Consider the following 26,975-nt stretch of genomic DNA (forward strand, 5'->3'; position numbering starts at 1 on the left):
TGATTTTGCACGGCCAAGAGAGCGGCTGTACAAATTTGGATTTCTATTATTTTAGTAAGTAAGTCCAGAGGGACTTCTGTCAGAAGCCACTGGGTTCCGAGATTGGTTTGTGTTCCTCTGGGATCATGGCTGTTCAGGAGCAGAGGAGCTATTCGCGGGCAGCAACTCGGGGTCTTGTTCGGTTGGGAGGAACGACTTCTGACTTTTTAAATTCTCTTACTCCTACCAAATTTTACATCTGTATTTCACATTTGTAAGTTTTACCTTTCTTTCTTTCTGTCCTTCCTTCCTTCCTCCCTCCCTCCCTCCCTCCCTCCCTCCCTCCCTCCCACCCTTCCTTTCCCTTCCCCTCCCTCCCTCCCTCCTTCCCTCTCTCCGTTCCTCCCTCCTTCCCTTCCTTCCTTTCTATTTTTTCTGGGGGGGGGGGCACACCTGGAGATGCACAGGGGTTGAGGTCCATATGTAATGTCGGGGATCAAACCAGGGACAGCTTTGTGCAAGGCAAATACCCTACCTGCTATTCTATTGCTCCTGCCCAGTTTTACCTATTCCATGTGAATTCTTAAGATATATTAGCACAGTTAAGAAAAAAATATGTATAACAGGGAATGTGATCATTATGTAAAGGTCCAAGTAAAAATAAAATATAATGCACTATATCTTAGATGCTAGAGTTAAAAGACTTATTTATGTAAATTGGAGTAGGCATTATATTAAATATATGAATTTATATACATAGGTTAAAATTATTATAACCAATTAGATCTCACCCTTTCGGAGAGTCCAGCACGCTACCGAGAGTATCCCTTCCACACGGCAGAGCCTGGCTTCCTGTGGCATATTAGATATGCCAAAAACAGTAACAATAAATCTCACAATGGAGACATTACTGGTGCCCGCTCGAGCAAATCGATGAACAACTGGATGACAGTGACAGTGAATTAGATCTCTAATTTTTTTTTACACTATAAGTAAAGCAATAGTACTTGTGCTTTTTACTATCTGCAGTCTTTTGTTTAAAGGATCTTGTTAAATTTGTCTATATTGTTGGATATATCCAATAAAAAGAACCTTATTATTCGATATGCCAGACACAGTAACAACAAAGTCTCCAATGGAGACGTTACTGGGCCCGCTCGAGCAAATCGACGATCAACGGGAGGGCCTTTACCATGTTATGAAAAAATTGCTACTAAATTAAATTTTATAGTAAGATGCTTTTGATACACATAAATCTTAACAAAATTCTCATTTTGAGTGGTTATTGTATATCTGTCATAAAAGAAATAAATTTGTAGTTTACAACATATGCTGATGTATCAGACTCAGGCTTTCCATCAATGATTTATGGCCTAGTAGTAATTCAGTTTTGTTAATGTTATCTCTCTCTCTCTCTCTCTCTCTCTTTTTTTTTTTTTTTTTTTTTGCTGGGTGATGAGTGGGATGGGCCATATCTAGCAGAGCTCAGGGCTTGATCCTGAATCAGTGTTCAGGTATCACTTCTGTCAGTGCTTGGAGGACCATATGCAGTTTTGGGGATTCATCTGGGGCGAGTCGTGTGCAAGCTAGTGCCTTACCTGTTTCTGACCCAACCATATCACTCTTCAGTTCTTTTTAAATTGTAGTTTAGATTGCATGGTTACAATAGAGTTAAAATTTTGTGATTTTGTTGTACATACAGAGTTTACTGCACCTTCACTACTTCTTGAGTGTCTCCGAGCCTCTACCACTGCCCCTTTGTTGTCATTAGTTGGTTTCTTCTCCCCTCTTCATCTCCATTCCTTGCTGCATGGTGATCTGAGTTTCATGCTGCAAGGCCAAGGTTCGTTATCTTTCTATACTCTGCATTCCCCAGTTTTGTTTTTCTTGACACCACAGATGAGATCACCACAGATTCTCTGGTATTTGCCTTTTAACTTCAGACTTCACCTAACACAGTGCCTTCTGTTCTATCCAAGTTGCAGCAAACTACAAGATTTTATGTCACTTTTGTTTTTGATACTTGATTGATTATGGCCCTCTTCTTATTTTTATTATCCATTTTATTTGGAAACTTGCCCTGTAGCAGGTCCTAAATAGAACAAAATGTTAATTGATTGCATGAAATAATCAATTTTTTAAAATGTTTGTGTCTAGTTGTTCTACCTGTAGACTTTTTTAAAGTTCATCGATTTGCTCGAGCAGGCCTGGTAACGTCTCCATTGTGAGACTTCTTGTTACTGTTTGGCATATTGAATATTCTTGGAAGCTTGCCAGGCTCTCCGAGAGGGGTGGAGGAATCGAACCCAGCTCGGCCAGGCTGGCTGTGCGCAAGGCAAACGCCCTACCGCTGTGCTATCTCTCCTTGGTGGTATAGTGGTGAACATAGCTGCCTTCCAAGCAGTTGACCTGGGTTCGATTCCTGGCCAATGTATCTGGACAAGTTAAAGTTCATACTACTTATATAATTAGACTTGGTTATTATTCAAGCAACTTGACATAATCTTTACCTGGCACCTTAATGTGATGTTGTAAATAGTTCTAGAATTTTACTTATACTGGTAACATTTTTTTTTTTATTTGTGGTTTGGCTAGATTGGAAATTCCCATACTTAGTTGGCCTGCAAGCCCCTTTTCAGGAAAAAAAAAATCAACACCCCTCCCTGAAGTCTAACTTCTTTGATCAAAGTGCCCTCCAGTATACTGCCCTTTCTGGCTCATTCCAGTGCCTCCAGTGGGCAGTGTTGCCCAATTGGAGGAAGAGTGCTTTGAGACTCAGTAGTGAAATCATGCCTATATAAATCCTTACAATGCAGGAAGTTCCTATTTTCAAAAAAAGCTATTTGTAAAACTTAAAAAAAGAGTGGGTGGTTCTTTAGATGATAAAGGAAAAGATATGAAGGAGTTTGAAGAAGTGGTTAAAGCTCTGTTTCTCTGTGAAACTTTTCCTTTGATTAATACTTAATGTTCTTTGTATTCTTTATGCTTCTCTTTATATGAGCTATCCAGATCCTTCCTTCCCTCCACCAACAGTGAAAGAGTGCCCCAGAGATGCTTACTTCAGAAGCATGCCCCCATCACCAGACCACTGATACTAGCTGGACAGCCACGTGACTGTAAAGAGTTCTTCTCATGACCCATTGCCCTTCTACCTGTTTTTCCCTATGTACATCTCAAGCCCCAGGCTGATACTGACGATGGTTTTTGGGGACACAGATATGCCGTTTTCTCATAATCTTTTTCTATCAAATTTTGTCTCTGTAAGAGCATGCAGTTGAACCTTAGATTTAGTGACAGTTAGAAAAAAGATGGTGGACTACTGTCCAAGAGAACCGACTTGCTATATTGTCACAGGAAGCGGGCACAAGCTTCTTCCTGAGACAATATGGATGGGAAAGGAGGTTTGGGAGAACATGGTATGGAAAAAGAGGTTTTTATTTTTGTTTTGGGGCCATACCCCTCAGTGCTTAGAGCTTACTCTTGGCTCTGCACTCGGGGATCATTCCTGGTGGGGTTTAGGGGTGCCAAATGGGGTGTTGGAGATTGAACTCTGGCCTTTACCTTTTCTGTTTTTTATTACACAGTATAAGGCAAATACCTGTTTGCTATACTGTCTCTCCAGCTCCAGGAAAAGAATAAGGAAAGTTTATTCTTTAACAGGATATGCTGCAATCTGGTAGACACTAGCATAATCAATAAATTTCTTAGGCCTGCTCTTTTGGCATATATACATACTTCATATGCTCTGATGTGTCTGTTCTTCAGATTGAAAGAAAGATTGCTGATCTAAGGGTTCTGTAGACTTGCTCCCCTCGCTGTATAGATTATCCGGGGGATGGCAAGATAAGGATAAACATAATACTTTTTTACATCCTCTATAGCTCAGACCCAGAAGTTGTTGGTTCTGATTTTTTTTTTGTGTGTGGGGGGGCACACACAAAATCTGGTGCTCAAGATTTACTCCTGGCTTTGTGCTCAGGGATTAGAATATATAGGCAAGTTGGTTCTCTTGGATGGTAGTCCACTATCTTCTTTCTAATTGGACCAAATCTAAGGTCCAACTGCTTGCTTCTATAGAGACAAGAGTTGATACAAAAAAAAAAAATCAGTTGGGATTATACCAGGATTGACTTGTGAAAGACAAGTGATTTACCCCTGTAAGTCCTACCCTAGTTTTAATTTTAGTCCATATCTTCTCTTGAACTGGTTTCACTGTGTGAGAGATTTGAAGATAACAAGAGTAAAGCCTATAGCAGTATGCTAACTATTCTAGAAGCTCAGTTTTCTCCTCCTTCTCTCTCTCTTTCTCTCTCTCTCTCTCTCTCTCTCTTACCCAATTATGAATTTGCTTTTAGAAACAAATATCTACAAAAACTCCTTTGCTTTGCTAGTGTTTGTTTGTTTTGTTTTGTATTGTTTTAACCACACCTGATGGTGCTCAGGGCTTTATTTCTGACTCTGTGCTCTGGGATCAGTCCTGACTGCTCTGAGCAGAGAGATCAGTCCTGACCATCTGCGGTGCCAGAATCACACCTGGGCTGCTGCATGCAAGGTAAGTAAGTCCCTTACTTGCTATTCTATCTCTCCAGCTCAGTTTTACTAGTTTTTTACTAGTGAAAGAATTTATAAGTAACTGATAGCACAGCGGGTAGGGCATTTGCCTTGCACGCGGCCAATCCGGGTTCGATTCCTCCCTCCCTTTTGGAGAGCCTGGCAAGCCATCGAGAGTATCCGGCCCCACGGCGGAGTCTGGCAAAGTACCGATGGCATATTCGATATGCCTAAAACAGTAACAAGTCTCATAATGGAGACGTTACTGGGCCCGCTCGAGCAAATCGATGAACAGCAGGAGGACAGTGTTAAAAATATGAAACACCATTATTACAAATGTGTTATACTTCTGTTAAAAGTTATACTTAGGGTGGAAATGTAGTTCAGCAGTAGAGCACTTACTTGCCTTGCATGTATGAGTCCCTGGGTTCTATTCCCAGCATTGCAAATAAATCACTTAATCACTTAATCACTTAACTTCCCGTTAGTCATCGATTTGCTCGAGCGGGCGCCAGTAACGTCTCCATTTGTCCCTGTCGCGTGCTAGTGTAGCCCAATGGCATCTGTTCGCCCCGGGAACATGAAGGGCCTCAAACCGATCGTTCATGATCTTCAGGAAGAAGTCTGACCATCTGGTAGATGGGCGGCCACGCGGTCTCTTGACATCCCGTGGAATCCAATCAGTAACAGCTCTAGTCCAACGGTCGTCTTTAAATCTCATTACGTGACCAGCCCATCTGATTTTCGACACCGTGGCAAATGAGACAGCGTCCCTGATCCTTGATCGTTGACAGATGTCAGAACTCCGGATTCTTTCTCTCAATTGAGTGAAACGTGATATTCCAAGCATAGCTCTTTCTATTCTTCTTTGGGAGATCTGAATAGCGTTCTCATCTTGTTTGCATAGGGCCCAGGTCTCTGAGGCATATGTTAATGCAGGAAGAACAGTGGAATCAAAGAGATGTGCCCGGAGCCGGAGGTTCTTCGTCCTCTTAGCTATTTCTTCCACGTTCTTGAAGGCGTTCCAAGCCGCTCTCTTCCTCCTGCGCAGCTCGGGTGCCAGGTCATTTGTCATGTTGACCTCTCGACCTAGGTACACATAGCTGTTGCATTCGGAGATGGTCGTTCCATTGAGAGCGAATGGGGCATCAGGAACGAGGCTGTTTCTCATAAACATTGTCTTCGTAAGATTCAGCTGTAGTCCTACCTTTCCACACTCACGGTCAAAGTCGGCCAGCATTTGTGCCGCTTGGCTGATGTTTGGTGTTATTAAAACAATGTCATCAGCAAAGCGGAGGTGGTGTAATTGCCGACCATCTATCTTCACTCCCATTCCTTCCCATTCCAGTCGTCGCATGATGTTCTCGAGGGTGGCACTGAAGAGTTTCGGTGAAATGGTATCACCCTGCCGCACCCCTCTCTTGACATCAACGATCACTTCTTTGTAGAATAGTGAGATCCTGGTAGTGAATCCGCAATACAACTCACGGAGGATCCTGATGTATTGGGCTTGAATGCCCTGATTGGCTAGGGCTTCAATGACCGCTTCCGTCTCAACAGAATCAAAGGCCTTCTTTAAATCAATGAACGTTAAGCAGAGCGGCATCTTGAACTCCCGAGAAACCTCAATGAGCTTGGTTATTGTGTGGATATGGTCGATGGTGCTGAATCCTTTGCGGAACCCTGCTTGCTCGCATGGAAGAAGATCAGTTGAAGAACTTCACATCGGGACCCATGGCCTAGAATGGAACGAACAGGGTGAGAGACTGTCAGAGTTCATCATGTCGACCAAGACCATCCATGGTAACTCACAGTTCCAGAAGGCAGAATCTAAACGATGGACATGGGAGTCTCCCGGTGGACGATTCCACAACGAAATAGACCACATCATATTCAATCGACGGTTTTGCCTGAGTGATGTCGCTGTTGTCCCGAAATTTCGAACGGGATCGGACCACCGTCTCCTTCATGCAAAATTCTACTTCACAGAGCGGGGAGAAAGGGCTGCAAAGTTCAAAAAGAGAACTCCCAGAATGACCACCAACTGGGAACTCTTTGGTACTATTGCGGCAACATGGGAAGATGCCATTGTTGACAACATTGACGAGGAATACGATCGACTGGTTCAGCACCTCCATGAATGTGCGAGGAACGCCAAGAGAGAGATAGCCACAAAAAGTCACCTATCTTCGAAAACTCTTGAGCTAATTCGCCAGCGTGGTTTGGCGCATGCCTCAGGCAACCGCAAGCTAACGTCCGAGCTTGCAAAGCAGTGCAGAGATGCGATCAAGGAAGACCTCAAAGAGAGAAGAGCAGAAGTACTGGTAGATGCGGCAGAAGCCGGGAAAAGTATTCGTAATGCCCGCCTGTCCTTCGCCAACTATAAGACCAAGATGACTGCCCTCCGACGTCCTGATGGATCCATCACATCCTCCAGAACAGCAATGGAGAAGATTATCCATGACTTCTACTCAAATCTCTTCGATAACCATGTCCACTTGCCGACATACCAAATTCCACAGGATGGATATGTCGTTCCCAACGTTCTCCCTTCCGAAATCCGACACGCCATTTCGTCGGTAAAGAAACAAACAGCACCCGGTCCAGACAAGGTCAGACCAGAACACCTGAAGAACCTGCCGTCAGTACTCATCAATACACTGGCTCGGCTCTTCACTCGCTACCTGTCTGAATGCAAGGTTCCGTCCCAATGGAAAACCAGCAGGACCGTACTACTGTTCAAGAAGGGAGACATCCATGACATTGGCAACTATCGCCCGATCTGCCTATTGTCTGTCATCTACAAGTTGTTCACTCGAGTCATCCTGAATAGGATTGGCAAATAAATAAACAGACTAAAATGAAAAGTTTTGTAATATTTTAGACATAATTAAGCGCTATTCTGGGTATTATTGGTTCAGCATTAAATAGTGTATCATATATGTAAATAAATTTTCAACACATAAAAATATGTTGATTATATCACAAGTAATTAACTATTGATATAATCAACATTAAGTAACGATATAACCAACATACATTTTTTTCCAGTTGTTAGTACTGCACTTTTAAAAGTGATTAACAAATGTATATCAAGTAATGTAATCAAAGACAGCATGGCAACTAAAATGAAGTAGACTAAGATGCTTGTTTTATTGCATTTCAAAGTAAAAAGAAAATATTGGCACAAGTTTTATGACTATTCAGAGGAAGATGGTTAGCTCATCAATAGGAAGTAACTGTTCATATAAGCAGATACTGGGAATTTTGTAGTGGAACAATCAGATTTTCTTAACTTTAAAACTAATCCAACTTGTTACCATTTATGTTGAAATTATTATTTTTTTTTGCTTTTTTATTTTTTTGCTTTTTGGGTCACACCCGGTGATACACAGGGGTTACCCCTGGCTTTGCACTCAGGAATTACCCTGGCAGTGCCCAGGGGACCATATAGGATGCTGGGAATAGAACCCGGGTTGGCTGTGTGCAAGGCAAATGCCCTCCCACTGTGCTATCGCTCCAGCCCCTGAAATTATTTTTTCATTTAGAAATCCATATTTATTCTTAGAAATAGCTATCATTTAGCATATTCTTGGGAGATACTACAAATTGCTATCATTTCAGACTGTAAAATAGAGTCCTGGAGAAAATAAATAGGATATTCTCCACTATTCTTTATAACAGACAGGGGAATGTTAAAGCATTTCTGACTCATAGAAGGACAGAATTTCTTGTGTATTGTCTAGTGACTTGCAATATGTTCATTATATTTGACATTATTATCAGTTTTCTTACAGTTACCCTTAAAGTATAGGTGTGGGAGTATGTATGTGGTAGAGGCCTTTATTAAAAATGGGAGAGAGTGGCAGTTATCTAACATGGATATTACCTCTGTTCTTTTCTTGGTGTCTGGCAGATAATGCCGTTTGATCATGGTTCTTCACTGTAGTGTCTAACTCCAGAATCCTTTTCAATATATTGCTCAAAGAAGTTGCTATTATTTAATCACAGACCCACAAAGAAAGTTATTATTCAACCATTTCTTACTATTAAGTTAATTTGCTCCCAGAGATAATGAATTCGCTTAAGTATTGACTACTAGACTTGTTGTCTTTTTGTACCACACCCGACCGTGCTTCAGGGTTTACTCCTGGCTCTGCACTCAGGAATTCCCCCTGGTAGTGCTTGGGGAATTCTTTGGAATGCCAGAGATCGAACCTGGGTCAGCCACGTGCAGGGCAAGGACCCTGCCCACTGTGCTGTCACTCTGGGCCTGCTGCCAGACTTTAAACCATGGTTGTAGAGTTAATGCAAATGTCTAGGTGCCTAAGAATAATTATTGATGCACATGAAATTATTGAATTAATTAGAACCCATAAGGTAAGAGATAAATGAACAAGTGACCACTGTCAACCCCAAAAGAGGTGTTCATAGAATCGCTAAATTTAAAAAGATAGCTTTATTGGTAAAGATGCAAGTTACAACTTGGAAAGCATCCAACGTGCACAGACAGTAGAGCAGTCTTCAAAAAGAGCAAGTGTGGATCTGATTTTATGCTGTCTAGAATTAGGGTGACAACAGCCTATACATATTCAGCATTCTTCCAGGAAAATGCATATTTATGAAATGGAAACGAGAACATGGACAGTTGAGGAACATATAAGACATATCGGTAATCATACATCACACATACAGAAAATGGAGGAGAAACATCAGCAGTGTATTTTGTAGTAAGGTAATGGGAGGAAAAGTGATTGCAGGTGGAGGAACGCTTCACATTGCAGTTTCCTCTGACTAGTTTTATTAGACAGGGGACTGAGGTTCTTTACAGAGATACTTGTTTGCATGGCTCAGTCTCCTTTCCCATGAAAACCAAAGCAATGTAATAGCTGCCTCCAGAAGGGTTCTCAGCCGCTGTTCCATAGCTATTTCCTGCCAGTCCTTGAAAAAGTGATTGCTCCTTAACGGTGTTATGTTCACCTGCAGGTGGAGATCTGGTATTCCTGCTCAGGTATAAAAAGATTGAAAACCGCTGAACCAACCTATGAGCGATCAGGTTATGCTTTCTTCACCCTAAGAGAGCCTTTTTAACTTTCGAAGGGAAAAGAAAAGGGATCACAAAGTTGCAAAAAGTTTTGATTATTTGATTATCACATCAAATCATATTTTCAGAGGTCACCAAGCAGAAAAATCATTATCACCCATGGGGGAATAATCTTACTGGTCGTAAGTAAGCCTAAAGCAATATTAGAGAAGATTAAAATAGAAAAAGTTAGTAAAGTTTGATTGCTACTCTTGATTTTCTTCCAGAACACAGGAAAAGATATATCTTACCTTAAATTCTTGTGAGATAAGGACAGTAGAGACAAGGGCCAGGAAGATTGCTCCATGGTTGGTAGTCTGCCTCAGGAGCTGGGGGAGAAGGCAGCTGGAATAGAGAAGGGATCACTAAGTCAATGAGGGTCAGAGGGATCATTTGGGATGGGAGATGTGTGCTGGAAGTAGATAAAGGACCAGACGTGATAGCCTCTCAGTATCTGTATTACAAACCATAATGCCCAAAAGTAGAGAGAGAGAGAGTATGGGGGAATTTGTCTGTCAAAGAGGAGGGGTGGGGTGGGAATGGGAGTACTAGGGACAGTGGTGGTGGAAAATGGGCACTGGTGGAGGGATGGTGTTCGATCATTGTATGATGGAAACGCAAACATGAAAGCTTTGTAACTGTATCTCACAGCGATTCAATAAAAAAAAAATTGCTTGTGAGGTAATAAATACTCTGGCAAGAAATTATCCAACTCTGTTAGGTGGGACTAGAATTTTGGTCTAAAATTTTTTTAAAGTATGAATCCTTTTTTCTTTTTGGGTCACACCCTTCTATGCACAGGGGTTACTCCTGGCTCTGCATTCAGGAATTACTCTTGGTGGTGCTGGGGGATCATCTGGGACGCTGGGAATTGAACCCAGGTTGGCAGCATACAAGGCAAATGCCCTACTCACTGTGCTATCACTCCAGCCCCCTTAAGTATAAATTTTGATTTTATTTTGTTTTGGTATTAGGATTGAACCCAGGACCTCAAACATGCAAAGCATGTGTTTCATAATCCTAGACCCCTTGGGATATGTATAAGAAAAACCAATGTCATTACTCATTATATATATAATAAATATTGGATATAAAATGAAAAAATTATAATATTTTAGATTTATTGTTACTAATGTGGGAATGGAGTATAGCTGTTTTTCAGGACGTAGCAAACAGATAAATTTATAGATATTTCTAGACCGTTTAATAGCTATTACAAATGGATATAATGCTGCTGCTTCTCTTGTGGTGGAAGGAGGCTAACTGAATGAGGCAGAATTTATTTGCTAATATGTAGACAAGAATTGCTTGTATTACCATTAGCTTTATCCCTAATTTTAAGTTGTAAAAAAGCCCAAAGACAACTCCGAAGGACTAAATTATCTCTGGAGACTCTCAGAATTTCAATGGATGAGTAATTCCCCAGTAATAAAGTTTTCTTTATTATGTGATTTTCTACCTACTCTTATGTTCTGAATAATTAAGTCTTTATCCTTGATGTTTTATTAGCTTAACCAAGATGTGTTTTTTGATCATAGTATATTTTTCCTTGTCTGTAGGCTTTTTACCCCTTTATTTTGTGGGAGATATATATATTTTTTTAACTGCTGGTCTTTTCTATTTATTCTAACATCAGAAATGCCTTTCCATATCAGTTCTTTGTCTTATATCTAAATACTTTAGTATCTTTGAGGTTTTCCCCTTTCTCAGTACTAAGATTTTTCTTTTTGCCATTAGTTTGATTCTTGCTGTTTTTCCAATTCATTTTTGTTTTTTTTTATCAAGATATAATTGATGTAAATTTATTAGTTTTAGGCATGCATTCTGGCTCACTATCATTTGAAATTGTTTTTATTACCTTCATAACTCTTTAGTTTACCTGTTTGTTCTTTATGCCTTTTAGGTTTTGTTGTATTAGATGTGTATTTTTATTGGGTGTTGTGTGTTACAAAGAACTCATTGTCCTATGTATAATGGTTTCTTTCAGATTGACTCCTTTGTTTTGTGTGCTGTAGTCATTATTATGTTTCTCCTCTTATACACCCTTGTTTATGTACTTGTGTGTCATTTTGTTGTTGTTGTTGCTAAGTAACTGATGGCAAGGGCTTTCTTGCATCACTCAGATACAACATGACTGAACTCTCCTTCCTGTCTTTGCCATCTTAGCTGTGAGACGGTCTTATTTTAGTGCACCCCACTCTCCTTACCCAGACCAATGCCTCTTTAAAACAGTATGCATTGTCCTCTGCTTCTCTGTCCTTGAAGGGTATGTTACTGTTGGGGATGGGAAACTTTTCTGGGGCCCAGAACTCTCTTATATTCTCAGAGCTGGTGAAATGTCCTGTCCCCGTATCACTACATCTAGGTAAGGGGTAGTATGTTTCTAGAGGTTTTAGATTCTTCAACTCAGAATGGTGCCTCAAAGTCTATAGACTTCAGCTGAAATTTCAAATTTTCTTTCTTTCTTTCTTCTTTTTCTTTTTTTTAAAATTGATGAGTGGGGCTGGGGTGGGGGCGTGGTGGTGGCAAAGACACACCTGGCTGTGCTCAGAGCTTTCTCTTGTCTCTACGTTCAGGGATCACTCCTGGTGGTGCTCCAGGGACCATATGTGGTACTGGGGGTCAACCCCAGATTACCAGGCCTAAGACTAGTGCCCTCCCAGCAGTACTATCCCTCTGGCCCTGGAGGACCTTTTTTGAGTTTTAGAAGTTCTGAACTGTTGACTGTAGGTGACAGGGTTCTGAGAAAAAGCTAAGCACACAAATAAAACTACATGCAAATATATGCACTTATGCATACAAATATATGCATTTATTGGGGGAAAGGATGCCTGTAATCTTATTTTATTCTATATTCCTATGTGTATTTTAAAATCTGTATGCCTTAAAAAATTTTTTTATTATTATACTGGGGATAGAACTTATGTGTGAAATATGTGCTCTAACACTAAGTCACATCTCTGACTCCTAAATACTTTGGACATACTTACATATACTCTTCTCCATTAAAAATTCTTTTTCTTTCTTTTCTGTTTCTGTTTTTTGGTCATACCTGGCAGTGCTATTTTTTTTAAAATTATTTTATTAGTGAATCACTGCTAGGTACCGTTACAAACTTACATATTTTAGTCACACAATAATCGTTTACCCATCCCTCCACCAGTGCCCATTTTCCTCCACCAATGTTCCCAATATCCTTCACCCCCCCAACCCCCCCCCCCCACACACACACACACCTCTGTGGCTTCTGTGGCAGGACATTCCCTTTTCTTCTCTCTCCTTTTGGGTGTTGTAGTTCTGGCAGTGCTTAAGGCTTAATTCTGGCTCTTCCTTGGGGTATCACTCTTGGGGAGGGGACTTCAGAGAACTGTATGTGGTGCTGGTTATTGAACCTGGGTGGGTTCAAGGCAAATGTCCTACCTGCTGCATTATTGCTCCCACCCACTCTAGAAGCTAATTAAGAAGAGGAATGACATAAAATCACCTTTTTTTTTTTTTTTTTTAGTGAAACATCATGAGGTACAGTTGTAGACTTAGAAACTTTTGTGCTTGGGTTTCAGTTATACAATGATCGAGAACCCATCCCTCCACCAGTGACCATTCTCCACCACCAATGAACCCAGTAGCCCTCCCACTCCCCCCCCCCCCCCCCCCCCCCCGCATCCCGTCCCGCCTCTGTGGCAGGGCATTCCGTTTTGCTCTCACTTCCCTTTAGGGTATTGTAGTTTGCAATAGAGGTATTGAGTGGCCATCGTGTTTGGTTTGTAGTCTACTTTCAGCACGCATCTCGCATCCTGAGTGAATCCTCCAAACACCTTTACTTGGTGTTCCGTTCTCTATCTGAGCTGCCTTTCCCCCCAGTATGTGCTGCCGGCTTCCAAGCCGTGGAGCAGAATCAGCCTTTTGATTAAAAAGTAAACTGGCAAAGGTAATTTTTTTGTTTTTTAAATGAAGCAAGTTAGTTTTTATTGAACAAAACTTGCTTAGAAGGATGTGAGAGGAGAGAAAGCGATGAAATAGATTTTTAAGAGAGAAGGCAGGATTCTCCAGAGAGGAAAAGGCTAGCAAAGAGACAAGAGACAGGCATGCAAGAATGTATTCAGGAGAGAATGCGGTCTTGAAGAGCCAGCTTGGCAAAGAATGTTAATAAGAAATATGGTTTTAAAAATATCAGTAAGGTATGTATTTTTTAAAATTTGCAGTTTTGTACTTGAATGTGTTCTTACAGAATTCTTATTTAATTGCAGTGAGCAAATAAGTGTCATATTTCTAATAACACTAAGATACAATTTTATTATAATTTCTCGAGCGGGCACCAGTAGTGTTTCCATTGTGAGACTTGTCACTGTGTTTGGCATATTGAATATATCACGGGTAGCTTGCCAGGCTCTGCATGCAGGTGTCATATCTCTCGGTAGCTTGCCAGGCTCTCCAAGAGGGGCAGAGGATCATCGTCCTAATTTTATTATATGAGATGATAATTTACAGTTACCAAAATTGAATATATTGCTTCTAATTTATGCTTTTGTATGTGCATTACATCTTTTTGTGTTTGTTTTACCTTTAAAATATATTTGAGAGGATTAGATTAATGGACTAATCAATTTTTGTTTTGTTTTGTTTTGCTTTTGGGTCACACCCGGCGATGCACAGGGGCTACTCCTGGCTCATGCACTCAGGAATTACTCCTGTTGGTGCTTGGGGGACCATATGAGATGCTGGTAATATAACCCGGGTCGGCTGTGTGCAAGGTAAACACCGTACCCGCTGTGCTATTGCTCCAGCCCTCCTAATCAACTTTTATTATTGGTTGGAAATTCTTTTAGGTGCTTAAAACCACAGATAATCTCTTAGTACTTGATACCAGAAGAATTTTTTAATGTTTTTATCTGTTTCCCATTAAGTTAAAAAGATTTTAAAAGTATATTTCAGTTTTTATATGATTATGTACGCTTAAAAAAGAGAAAACCCAAAGTGAAAAATAATTTAGAAGGGAAATAGGAAGATATGCTTGTCAGATTTTATTACTTTTATTTTTTTTTAATTTTTTTATCATTTTTTTTTATTAGTGAAACACCATGAAGATTTTATTACTTTTAGATTTTGTTGTCTACATGATCAGAGAAAACTTCTGTAGTAATATACTATAGAAATGATCCCTGAAAGTTACTGGGCCCGCTCAAGATTTTGTTGTCATCCATACCCTAAATTTTCTTCTAACATAAATGTAAATTATTTAGTGTATCCAGGATTAATTAAGCATTCTTTAGGAATCCTGAATAGCTTTTGGGCTTCATTTAATTATACAAGAGTATATAAATTATAAAAGAATCTGTGATTAATTGTGTTATATTTACTTTTTTGTCTCCTCAGATTCTGCCAGAATTTAAGAACAAATGCACCTATAGCTCATGGAAGAAAAAACACAAATCAAGACATTTTTGGGTTCCAAGTTGCCAAAGTATGGAGCAAAATCTGTAAGAAGTACTCTGCAGCCAATGCCAAATGGGACAGCAGTTAATTTACTGGGATCTTCCAAGAGCAGCAATGTCAGAAGTTATATCAAAAACAATGGCCCTGGTTGCCCTTCCTCACATTCATTTAGTTGGAGAACGACGAATAAATACCAACGTAGTGCCCAAAGTACTGAACAGTCTAATAGCTCTCAAAGTTCACATGATAAAGTAACTGATCCTGAAAAACAGGCACCTACTCATGGAATGTTTGACAAAAATGGGATAAAGGGAGGTTTGAAAAATGTTTCCTTACTCACATCAAAGTTAGTAAAGCCATCCACTATGTTTGTATCATCTACAGAGGAGTTAAACCAAAAGTCTTTATCTGGGCCATCTAATTTGGGTAAATTCACTAAAGGAACATTATTAGGAAGGACTTCATATTCTTCAGTCAGTGCTCCCAAACCACAGTTTAATGGATTTTATGGAAATCGGTCTGCTAGTAGTATTCAGAGACCTAGAGCAAATTCCTGTGCCACTAGAAGCAGTTCTGGAGAAAGCTTAGCACAATCCCTAGACAATATTAAATCTATTACTTGCGAAAAAATGGTAAGGTCTCAGAGCTTTTCACATTCCATTCAGAATTCATTCCTTCCACCTTCATCTATAACTCGATCACATTCCTTCAATAGAGCGGTTGATCTTACAAAGCCTTATCAGAACCAACAGCCACCTATTAGAGTGCCTCTAAGGTCAAGTATGCTAACAAGAAACTCCAGGCAATCAGAAGTACTCAATGGGAATGAACATTTAGGATATGGATTTAATAGACCCTTTGCTGCTGGTGGAAAGAAGTTGACTTTATCAAACGGCCCAGGCATAACTTCCACTCTGGGTTATAGGATGATTCATCCCTCTCTACTGAAATCTAGCCGGCCTCCATTTTCTGGGAATATCACAGTGGACAGTAATAGAAATTCACATGCTGACACGTGTGTGGAGGATGATGCTGCACTTTTGGTTAAGGATGAAGCTATTGAAAAGGACCAAGAACTAATTGAAAACGATAGTTACAGAACAGAAAACGACCAGACCACAAAGAGTGATGCTAAAATGAGATACTTGAGTGACGATGTAGATGATATTTCATTGTCTTCTTTGTCATCTTCTGATAAGAATGATTTAAGTGAAGATTTTAGTGATGATTTTATAGATATAGAAGACTCCAACAGAACTAGAATTACACCAGAGGAAATTTCTCTCAAAGAAGAAAAGCATGAAAATGTTCCAGCCAAGGATATATGTGATTCCCCTAAGGAAAATGAGAAATCCTTCACCAAAACTGATGAATGGATAGATATAAGTGTCTCTGGTAAATATTAATATTTTTATATTTGTTTGCTTTCTCCTAGATAATATAACTAACATTTTACTTGGAGACTGATAAATTCAAAGATGCTGTTGGTTTCCTGAAAGGGGTATATTCCCCCCAAATTGGAGTGGGATAGCGTTTATCTATCTTGTTTTATTCTCTGTCCTATTTTCTCTCTACATAGTACAACATGAGTAAAAACACTATTTTTTAAGCGATTTTACCCCCCCCTTTTTTTTGACTGTCAAAATCATCAAAGGGATTAATACAAAGTCATGCACTTTCCCACAGCCATATTACCTGGCCTGCCTTCTTATTAGTTATGTATTTTAAAATATCTATTATTATAGTTAGGGTAACATGTTTACAATGGTGTTGATATTTATGGTCTTGGTGTATGTGGTCACTGTCATTTTAACCGTCTTTTTCTGTGGTAGTGGATTATTTTTATTGAACAGTGAAATTCAACAGCAATAGGAAATTTGTCTCATGTTAACAAGTGAGTTAATGTTGATTTTGACCAATCTAATAAAACTTTTTATTTTTGTACTTTTTCATTTTTTTTAAAGAGAAACTTAAATGTCTGGTTTAGCAAACTGTAAGTCATATATCCAGAGAAACTTTTTTTTTAAAAAATTTTTTATTAGTGAATCACGGTGGGGTACAGTTATAAATTTACAAACTTTCGTGCTTGCGTTTCAGTCATTCAGTCATACAATGATCGAGTACCCATCCCTCCACCAGTGCCCATTTTCCACCACCGGAGCTTTTAATTGAGCTTTTTGGTTTTTAATTGAGGAAAGTGAGCTAGCGCCTGTTAAATACTTCTTTTTATAAGTGGTTATTTTGGAGAAATGGTACTTTATTCCCATGTAGCCTGAAAATAAAGAATAAATTGAGGGTTTTGGGGATAGATATGTGGTTTAATTGAGGGCCTGAAGATGTGTATAAACTTTGAGTGTCTTTGAGTTGGAATTGGTTAACTAAAAACTGAAAGTTTGTTTTTTTTTCCTCATAAGGAAACAGTGTAAAGCTTAATAATATACACAGAGGAAGGACTTTCCTGGCTAGTTATTAAAAATGAATATCTTAAGAAATAATAAAAGGCTTTATTTGCATTTTCAGGTATGTAGAAATGAAAAAAATCATTGAGTTTTCTTTATATTTGTTAGGAAACATTTAAATAGGTAATTTATAAGATTTTCATCTTGAAATTTTATTGTTTAGGATTTGGAAAATTCTATAGTTTTGAGTTTTTTGAACTTTTTGCTCTGTTAAATTATTGCAGCTTATGTATTTAGAGCCTGAAAATAATAATATTGTATGAATGAGTAACTTAATTTTTTTCTTCTCTTTTTTAAAACAACAATTGAAGACAGGAGTGAATGCCCAAAACATACTTCTGGGAATAACTTGATTTCACCTGATACAGATTACAGAGCTGGCTCTTCATTTGAACTTTCTCCATCTGATAGCTCTGATGGAACATACATGTGGGATGAAGAGGGTTTGGAGCCCATTGGAAATGTCCACCCTGTTGGAAGCTATGAGTCTTCTGAAATGAACAGCATAGTATGTATGAATTTATATACCCTTCTGGAACATTGTTTTAAGACTTGTGATAATGAAGTAGCACTGTAGCACTGTCTTCCCATTGTTCATCGATTTTCTCGCGCTGGCACCAGTAATGTCTCCATTGTGAGACTTGTTACTGTTTTTGACATATTGAATATGCTACAGGGAGCTTGCCAGGCTTTGCTGTGCAGGTGGGATACTCTTGCCAGTTTGCCGGGCTCTCCAAGAGGGCTGGAGAAGTTGAATCCAGGTTGGCCACGTGCAAGGCAAATGTCCTACTCACTATGCTATCACTCCGGCCTGATATGAAGTAAATTAAAAGAGTTTGTTAACTCTCCTAGTTTAAGATACAGCAATTTCACTGTGACGTTAATATGTAATAATGTAAATTTGTCATATGTCTCTTGCTTTCGTTTTGGGGCCACACTTGGTGGTGTTCAGGACTTACTCCTGACTCTGTGTTTAGTGATCACTCTTGGCTCGGCTCAGGGAACCATGAGAGAACTAAACCCAGATTGGCCTTGTTCAAGGCAAGTGCCTTACCTGCTATACTATCTCTTCAGCTCATCGTTTGACTCTTCATTCAAACTCCCTTCATGCACATATTTAGGATACATATAGACTAACTTTGTTTACATTAAACTTGGTTAATTGACTGCCAGAGTGGGCGAAAAAGCCAATACCTGGAGGTTATTTGGCGGTTTATACTGAAGGACTTATAGCAACTAGTTAGCTAGGGATGCTGCTGAATTCTCCACTATGCACAGAATGGTACCTACAACGAGAAATTCCATTATTATTGAGAAATCCTCTGCTAGACAATGTTTGAGGTAACGCTGAAGCACCGACTCTTGGTGTTGGTGAAAATAAAAAAGAATTTTTTTTAAACTTTATTGATCTGGAAAATTCAAAGCAATTTAGTGTTCTAAGCTGTTTTGATCTTGGGTTATAACCATTTTCTTTTCTGCCTCTTGTTGTGTTAGTGGAAGAGTATCAGTGCTTTGCATATGTCAGTTATTTACTTTGGTCTGTGAGTGAGTAAGTGGGAAGTATTTCATTCAACCTATTGTCCCAAACTTATCTTAGGGTCCAGGTGGGCAGAAAGTGTAGTTTTCTAACATGTACCTGGAAGATTAGGAAATCAAATGTATACCTGGGTATATACTCGATCCCTTTCCATGCATTTGTATATGCTTACTTGAAGAAACATTGCAGATAATGTGGATAAAATGTTTAAGAATAGCAGGTATGTTTAAAGTAACTATTACTTGTTATCTAAAACATGATTTTCAATTGGTTGTATTGAAAAGTTTGTAGTCTGTGGGTATGTTTAATTTCAAGTAGATTTTAGTCTGTATAGTTTTCTACATTAAAAATAATCATTGTTGTGGCTGGAGTGATAGCACAGCGGGTAGGGCATTTGCCTTGCACGCAGCCGACTCAGGTTCAATTCCCAGCATTCCACATGGTCCCTCGAGCACCACCAGGAGTAATTCCTGAGTGCAGAGCCAGGAGTAACTTCTGAGCATCGCTAGGTATGAACCAAAAAGCAAAAAAAAAAAAAAAAAAAAAAAAAACCATTGTTACCAGAAACTTTCTGAGTTTCACAGACATAAAATAAACCAGGTATATGATTTGGAGATATTTTATTTATTTCATTAGATAAAATAAAAGGATTACTGTTTAGTATGTTAGAGATTCTCTTTCTGGGACTTTTTAAAACGTATGTGCTGAAAGTGGAATGAACATTGTCCAGAAGATGGCAGCAATAAGCAGTTTTAGTAGCTGGTGATTTTCAGAGGTTTTCTAATACAGTTCAATATTCCTGTAACTTAATGACAGAATAGTCTCCAAAAGGACTCAGAATATACATGAACCAAATAAAGATTGCACTATTTGTGTGGCACTTGGGATCCCAAAACAGCTAAGCCTCTGGGGTTGAACTTGGGCATGTGGGAATTGACCTCTCTGACCTCAAGAAGACAGGTGTTCTGCTGTATCCCCGAGTACAAGAAGGACATTGTATCCTCCTCCTCCTCCCCCTCCCCCTCCCCCTCCCCCTCCCTCCCTATCTTCCCCCATCCCTCCTCCTCCTCCTCCTCCTCCTCCTCCCCCCTCCTCCTCCCCCCTCCTCCTCCTCCTCCCCCTCCCCATCCCTCCTTTTCTTCTCCCCCCCCATCCCCTTTACCCCTTCTTTCTGCCACAGTCAATAGTGCTTAGGGCTAACTCCTGGATCTGTGCTCAGGAATCACAGCTGGAGGGTCTTGGGAACCATATGAGGTGCCAGCGACTGACTGAACCTGGTTCAGCCATGTGCAAAGCAAGCGCCCTATCCGATAGATTAGTTCTCTAGCCCTTATAGCTCTTTCCTTCCTTGTGCTGGGGACTGAATCCCAGTCCTTGCATTTGTAAGGCTTGCACCCTGACACTGAGCCACATCCCTGACCCTTTTCTCAAATTCATGATGTGTAAGCTATAGTATTGGTTTTCAGCATTTCTTTTGTACTGTAGATTCTTATAAAGAGAAAGCAGTAGCACCCTAGTGGTAAGTTACCCCTCTTTTCTAATGTGCTTTACTTAATTTTATTTCTGTTTACTTTTTTCTTTTTTTTTTTTTTGCTGCTGTCTATTTAATCAGGTAGAATCAGATTGCATTGCTCTACTGTTAATTTGCAACACAATTAAAATTTAAGGACTGTAACCTCACACCTCTCTATAAGCCTCACAGGAACCGTAATAAAGTTCTATTCTCATCACACTCTTGCAGTGACTCCTTCTATCCATTCCTTTTACCACCTTGCCCTCTTTCCTGCTAAGTAGCCAACATACTTTTCACAAAGTGTAAGTTACTTACTAATTTTTAATGTATCATATTTTGATCAGTGTTGGGGCCAAGAGCTCAAACTTTGAAGTAGCACTATATCCCCCCCCCCCCCCCCCCCGCCCCCAATTCCCTCCTAGTGTGACCCTGATGACTGTCAGGAGCTCTAGGCCAGGAGTGACCTTCTTGTTTCTAGCACTGCTGGGGGGATCTTTCCAAATAATTCATTTTAAGTTTTGTTGTGTAAGACATTATGGCATTATTTTTAATGCTTTTATATACATAATTTCTTATGTATATATGTTTTACAATTTATATAAGTGTCACATAATCATCTGAAACTTTTTCGGTTTTGTGTGTTTTTGTTTTGGAGTCACACCCAGCAGTTTTCAGGGCTTCCACCTGGCTCTGTGTTCAGGGATCATCCCTGGTGGGCTGGGGAGACTTGGTGCTGGACCACATGCTGGGCAACCCCCCCCCCCCCCCCCCCCCCCCCCCGTACTGTATTGCACTCTGGTCTCCTGCAACTTTGTTTTTAAACCTTGAGTTTTCATGCTTGTTTTGTGATGAATGGGTATTTACATTATAGGTTTGCACTTTTAGTGCATATTTTTTATGCTGTCACTGTGTAATGTCACAAAGCTGTGTCTTTTTTTGTTTCTTGCTTAGAAACATTTGAGCTATTCCTCTCAACTAATAACATTGATGCTGCAGTAGTGAATGTTGTTGCATCTCTTTTATCATGTATGTCAAGGTTTCTCTAAGATGTAAATATAGAAGTAGCATTATTGAATCACATATGGACCTTCAACTTTACTATAGGATTCCAAATATTTTCCTAAATAGTTTTACCAATATGTATTTCTCAGAAGTGAATTAAAATAGTTGTTGTGTTTTATCTTTACTTGCTCTTATCAGACTTAAACAATTCTAGCAAGTTTGGTGAATGTGAAATGGCATATCACTTAAATGTGCATTTGTATCATTTTTCATGTATTTTTTTCATTTTTTTTTTAGTTGTTGCATTTCCCCTTTATTTTACAAACAAGGGTTTTTCTTATTTGGGTTGTTTTATTATTGATAGGAAAATGTTTATATCAGAATTTCTTGTTAACTGTGTTGCAAATACTTTTCTCTCTTAGCTAATGGACTTGACCTTTTTTTGTGTTTTTTGGGGAGGATAGGATTTGCACTTTTGACCATATCTGTTGATGCTCAGACATTACTCTCTGCTTTGGGTTCGCTTATGGCAATGCTCAGGGATCCAGAGAGTTCTGGGAATTGAACTTGCAAGGCGTGTACTCAGCCCCTTGAGCTGTCCTCTGGCCTTTTGTGTGCCTTTAACGTGCATAGCTTTAAATTTTCATGTAATTAAATTCAGTGAGTGAGAGAGAGAGAGAGAGAGGGAGGGAGGGAGAAAGAGAGAGAGAGAGGAAGAGAGAGAGAGAGAAGAATTCAGATATCTTTTCCATATTAGGGCCATATAGGTATTTTGTATATTGAGAGACAGCATAGGACATTGCTTAAGCCTGGACTATGAAATAAGCTAAGTTTGAAACACCATCTCTCTTCTAAACTAGCAGTATGTCTTTGAATTCTCTAAATGTTCTCCTTTGAATTTTTTTTTAGGTTTTTGTTTGTAGTCCTGGAGATAGAACTCATAGCTTCATACATGTGAGGAAAATCTTTTTCTTTCATTCCCTGCCCCCCCAATTGGATTTATAATAAAATCTACTTTTACTATTCCTATTAGGAATTGCATGATGAAATTGTGTAATAGCCATGTGATCGATACTTTCAATAAATTACGAATTTCATTTTTTGTCTACCTGCTGGGATGACTGTAAGCATTAAGTAAGGTCTTACATGCATCATGCCTAATTTCAGGGATATAATAAGAAGCCAGTAAGTATCATCTGTTTGTTAGTATTTTATCATCTTCTAGGTTTCCCCCCTCCCCCCCACATTTAAAGCCTTAATTCTTGAGACTTTGGTATGAGGCATAGTAATTCATCCTCATTAAAATGTGTCCCTACTTGGTTCCAGTGCAGAAGTGTTAACATAGAGAGCCTAGGATTGCTGTCTTTAGGTAGGCTAGCCTGTTAGCAGTGAACAGGTTCCCTGCAGTGACATAAAACTTCATTAGCATAGTAAGAGTGGCTCAGTGTACCTAAACTGGTTTGTACAATGTGATTTATGCTGAGCAACAGATTTCTTTCTGGTATTCTGGGGTTTTCGTGCATGCAAAGGCAGAAGGTACTCATACAAGGAGAAAAAAATAAACTTATCAACATTGATAATGGGTGAAATTTCATTTGTTGTTGCAACTTGTGGCTTGATGAATTAAGCGCTTTCTCTAGTAAGAGAGGACTCTTGCAACCCTCACCCATTTATTTCGGCTTTGCCCCATCTGCTTCCCTCTTCCCCCTTTTGGCTTATTTTATGTTGTATTCCTTTGCCTGAGCTATACAAGTGTCGGTTTTTAATATGATTGTATGCAAAATCTTGTCAGTCTTCCTCAGGAATTGTCTAACCTGGGAGTGGCTTAACCTGAAACGAGAGCTGATTACAAGGGGCGATAGCACAGTGGTAGGGCGTTTGCCTTGCACGCTGCCAACATGGCCAACCCGAGTTTGATTCCTCCGCCCCTCTCGGAGAGTCCGGCAAGCTACTGAGAGTATCTCGCCCGCACGGCAGAGCCCGGCAAGCACCCTGTGATGTATTCGATATGCCAGACACAGTAACAACAAAGTCTCCAATGGAGACGTTACTGGGCCCGCTCGAGCAAATCGATGATCAACGGGAGGGCCTTTACCTTACCTTACCTTACCTTTGTAACCTATATGACAGAGGATTTTTTTTGTTTGTTTGCTTGCTTTATTTTTTGGCAGCACCTGCTCTGCTTAGGGCTTACTCCTGGCTCTGTGCTCAAGGGTCACTCCTGGTGGGCCTCAGGGAAATATATGTGGTACCAGGGATTGAACCGGGGTTAGCCCTGGGCAAAGCAAGCATCCTACCTACTGTACTGTTGCTCCAGCCCCAGGTAGAACATTTTTTAAGTTATTTTATTTCTTTTTTTTTCCCCCTTGGGATGGGGAAGGCACATTCATTTTTGCTCAAGAGCTACTTTTGACTCATTGTTCTGGGGGTCACTCTCAGGGGCAGCAGATGCCATATGGTACTGGAGATTGAACTCAGCCCTCTTGCTTTCAAACTCAGCCAGTTGAACTAACTCTTTGGTCCAGATAGGCTTTTTGTGGGGTGAGGGGGAAGTCAGTGTCAGGAATCAAACCCAGGCCTTACACAGGTAAGGTGAGGACTCTATTGCTAAACCATATTCCTGCTCCAACTTTCATATTTTTATAATAATCTTCTGAAATAGATATTTACTAGTTTGTAATACAGTAGGTAAAAAGGGCATTATGTAACTGCAGAAGATTATGTATTTAGTAAATGGCTTAAGAAGAAGATCTGGAGGTAGGAATGATCTTGGAGTCAAGTTTGAGGAATTGTGGGAAGTCTACTATAGCCTTAGCCTTAGGGGAGGAATAGGAGGCAAGGAGACTGTTAGCATAGAGTTTTTTCTGGAGTTCAGAGGATTTAGATTTTTCTCCGGGGGGCTGGAGCGATAGTACAGCAGGTAGGACGTTTGCCTTGCATGTAGCCCACCTGGGTTCGATCCCTGGCATCCCATATGGTCCCCCAAGTACCTCCAGGAGAAATTCCTGAGTGCAGTGCCAGTAGTAACTCCTGAACATCACCCTGTGTGACTCCAAAAGAAAAATAAATTAGACTTTTCTCTTTAAGTTTACATTTGGGTGGGTGGGCGGGGGGCAGGTGGACGTGACTTGAGGGTGGCGGGGACATGGTGAAGGTTTTAGTGTGGAACAACATTGTACGTATGAAAGAAACTCTGTTATTAGAGGTATTGTATCTCAAGTTGAAAAAGAAAACAACATATGAAAGTATAAGGGAATCTGTTGGAAGATGTTAAGTTGGGAAGGGACATCATTTGAATTGCATTTTTAAAATGTCCTGAGGGAGCTGTGCAAGATGCTGGAGGCAGCAGTTACAGTGAGGAATGACAGTAACTTGGACTAAGGTAGTGATACAATAGTGGTCAGAGGAGTGGAGACGGTTTGGAACTTTTTAAACATCCTGGAGGTAGGTAAATGTCTTCTTCCTTAAATTTGGGACATTCTTAGCTATTATTTCCCACCAGTAATTTTAACCTCTTTTTTTCCTCATCTTTCTGAGAAAAGTACCACCTCTGCACTTTTAGAAATTATCACTAGGATTTTTGTATTCTGCTAAAATTGTCCTAAATTACTAGTTAAACATGTTATTTTCTGGTTAGTCTTCCTGTTCCTTTCAGTATTAAATCAGACTCCTTTGACTATTTCTCCATACTCTGTTTTTACTTGTGCTGACAGGTCACTTGTAATGTCCAGCTTTTGCAAGATGTGGAGAATATAGTTGATATTTCGTTATCTTTTTCATCACTCTCTTAGGTTTCTGGCCTAAGTTAGTATTCTCTATACATGTTTTTAGGTGGGTGCCCTGATAACTTGGCATTTAATTCATAAGAGGTAGAAATTGTGGTAGCACTGCACTGTCCTCCCGTTTTACATCGATTTTCTCGAGTGGGCACCAGTCCATTGTGAGACTTGTTACTGTTTTTGGCACATTGAATACGCCATGGTAGCTTGCCAGGTTCTGCAGTGCAGGTGGGATACTCTGGTAGCTTGCCGAGCTCTCCAAGAGGGACAGAGGAATCGAACCCAGTGCAAGGCAAATGCCCTACCCGCTGCGCTGTCGCTCCAGCCCAGAAATAATGGTATTCTTTAATATTGTTCAGTGTTTTTTCATATGCATTGTGACATAGCCACATGTCATAATAGCTAGTTGAAAGTAACTAAAATTGTGATGGTGGCATAGATGTGATAGTAGAGGGACAGCTTACAGAAAGTAGAGACCGTCCTAATGTAGGTAATTGAAAATCTTAGATTGTTTTGATGCTTAGAACTTTGTTTTCTGATACAGAATACAGAACTTAAAGGTATAGATGGGGTTCAACATAATTGTTTAATGTATAAAGGAACAAAGTGAGATAAGAAGCTTGAAATTTTCTTTCTATTCCCTTTGCCAGATTATACTCTTCCATGTGCATTTAACAATTAGCATAACTAAATTTTGATCTTGTAATATAGCTTTTATGTTTGAAGTTAAAATTTATCAGATAATAATTGTGACCTCTTTAATATAATATTTTCCTGCACTCTATGTGGTTTCTTAAGGAATCTCTCTGTGAAATTCAGTTATTATAAGCTGCTGCTATGCCCAAGAATATTGTTGAGTATTTAAGATGCATTAATAAGTCTGTTTTTGTTCTTAATGAATTCAAATTCTGGTATGACAGGCAGATATGATAAATAATTATTGTGTAGTTTTATAAATTATACCATGCATTCTATGATGAAAGTGCATGCAAGCTCAAAGTAACACGCAAGGGAGGTTTAGCTGTGTGTCAGAGAGTGTGTGTGATCAGAAGGCTTCAAGAGAGGAGGTAGCGTCTGAGTTGAATTTCAACGAATGGGCACACAGTTGACTACCTGGACAAGAAAAGAGGCTACCATATTAGGCACGGGGACAGCATGTTGCAATGGAGTGGAAATTTTATAAAGTCATAATGTAAAGAAGAATATTATTCTTCCTAATAGGTCGTGAGGGGCTAAAGACAAAGATAGGATATAAAAACAAAGTAGAAAGAAATCTTGTGTTTATTAGTTGGAAAGACAGAGTTTTTTTATAGAACAGTTTTTAAATAGTAAAATGAAGATAAACATTGTTTTTATTTTAAGTCTTAATACTTTTGTATGTGGGACCATGTGCAGGATATCTTTTTCTGAAAATATTTGTTGCCTTATTAAAATGGAGTTATTGAAATATCTAAACTCATTCTGGGTGAAAATCTGAATTTCAGACAAAGATTATGAATTTTTTTTTCTTTTTGGGTCACACCCAGCGATTCTCAGGGGTTACTTCTGGTTCTGCACTCAGGAATTACTCCTGGTGGTGCTTGAGGGACCATATGGGATGCCGGGGATTGAACGCCTCACCTGCTGTACTGTCGCTCTG

General features: G+C 39.6%; 1 protein-coding gene across 4 annotated transcripts in view; it reads left to right on the forward strand.

Annotated features, from left to right (window-relative positions):
- Positions 1-26,975, forward strand: part of CCSER2 (coiled-coil serine rich protein 2) — a 130,184-nt gene that overhangs the window by 34,481 nt on the left and 68,728 nt on the right. For all 4 annotated transcript variants that reach the window (XM_056130495.1, XM_056130493.1, XM_056130494.1 and 1 more), the window contains exons 3-4: positions 14,987-16,441; positions 17,817-18,013. In XM_056130495.1, coding sequence (XP_055986470.1) covers positions 15,025-16,441; positions 17,817-18,013 — 1,614 coding nt within the window. In that variant the 5' untranslated portion in view covers positions 14,987-15,024. The remainder of the gene's footprint in view (positions 1-14,986; positions 16,442-17,816; positions 18,014-26,975) is intronic.

The sequence above is a fragment of the Sorex fumeus genome, unplaced genomic scaffold (assembly GCF_029834395.1).
Source record: "Sorex fumeus unplaced genomic scaffold, SorFum_2.1 ptg000078l, whole genome shotgun sequence".
Lineage (NCBI taxonomy): Eukaryota > Metazoa > Chordata > Mammalia > Eulipotyphla > Soricidae > Sorex > Sorex fumeus.